The 1,004-nt window shown below is 62.3% G+C and overlaps 1 protein-coding gene across 1 annotated transcript in view; it reads right to left on the bottom strand.

Annotated features, from left to right (window-relative positions):
* Positions 1-782, bottom strand: part of LDLRAP1 (low density lipoprotein receptor adaptor protein 1) — a gene marked incomplete at its 5' end in the record, with an annotated part of 10,776 nt that extends 9,994 nt beyond the window's left edge. The window contains one exon of the mRNA XM_057382578.1: positions 541-782. Coding sequence (XP_057238561.1) covers positions 541-782 — 242 coding nt within the window. The remainder of the gene's footprint in view (positions 1-540) is intronic.
* Between the last annotated feature and the right edge of the window lie 222 nt (positions 783-1,004).

Raw genomic sequence — 1,004 nt, 5'->3', positions numbered from 1 at the left:
GCCCTTCCAGCACCCCCGGATCAATGCTGGACAGGCACAAATCCCGTGGATATAACTCAGCCCTGCCTGTGACAGCGGCCAGCTGTGCCCTCAGGCTGCTGGCAGCACACCAGGGACAGTGACACTGCTGGAGCCACCCTAACAGGGACAGTGACACTGCTGAGCCACCCCATCAGTGACAGTGACACTGCTGGAGCCACCCCATCAGGGACAGTGACACTGCTGAGCCACCCCATCAGTGACAGTGACACTGCTGGAGCCACCTCATCAGTGACAGTGACACTGCTGGAGCCACCTCATCAGGGACAGTGACACTGCTGGAGCCACCCCATCAGGGACAGTGACACTGCTGGAGCCACCCTAACAGGGACAGTGGCACTGCTGGAGCCATCCTAACAGGAACAGTGGCACTGCTGGAGCCACCCCATCAGTGACAGTGGCCATGCAGGAGCCCGTCCTGCCCAGTTCAGTGACAGTGACCATGCTGGAGCCCCGTCCTGTCCCCCCAGACCCCAAGCAAGGCCGGCCCCAGCCCCTCACCTGTAGATGGACACGTTCTCGATGAGCTCGTTGGTGCTGCCGTCCCTCAGGACGATCCCCCGGGGTGACACCTTCAATGTCACCTTCTGCAGCTTCTTCCCGCTGGCCTTGGCCTTGGGGAGGGAACGGGGACAGGGAGCTCCAGGGTTTAACCCTGCTGCTCTCGGGGTGAGGAGAGGCTCTGCTGCCACCCCAAACAGCTCTGGGGCAGGATGAGCGCAGCAGGTCAGAGCCTCCTCAGCCCAGGGTCACCCCCAGGGTCACCCTCAGTGTCACCCTCAGTGTCACCCCCAGGGTCACTCATCTCCAGGGTCATCCCCAGGGTTACCCTCAGTGTCACCCTCAGTGTCACCCCCAGGGTCACCCACACTGCTGGAGGGGCTGGGACTGCAATCTCGCGCACCCACAGCTGCAATCCCAAACCCTCCTGGAGCTGCAATTCTGATCCTCCAGAGCTGCAATCC

This window comes from Malurus melanocephalus, unplaced genomic scaffold, assembly GCF_030028575.1.
Source record: "Malurus melanocephalus ecotype Western Australia unplaced genomic scaffold, MMel_1.1 scaffold_575, whole genome shotgun sequence".
In the NCBI taxonomy this organism is placed as follows: Eukaryota; Metazoa; Chordata; class Aves; order Passeriformes; family Maluridae; genus Malurus; species Malurus melanocephalus.
The sequence above is the reverse complement of the archived record's forward strand: the minus strand, read 5'-3'. Positions and strand labels throughout refer to the sequence as shown.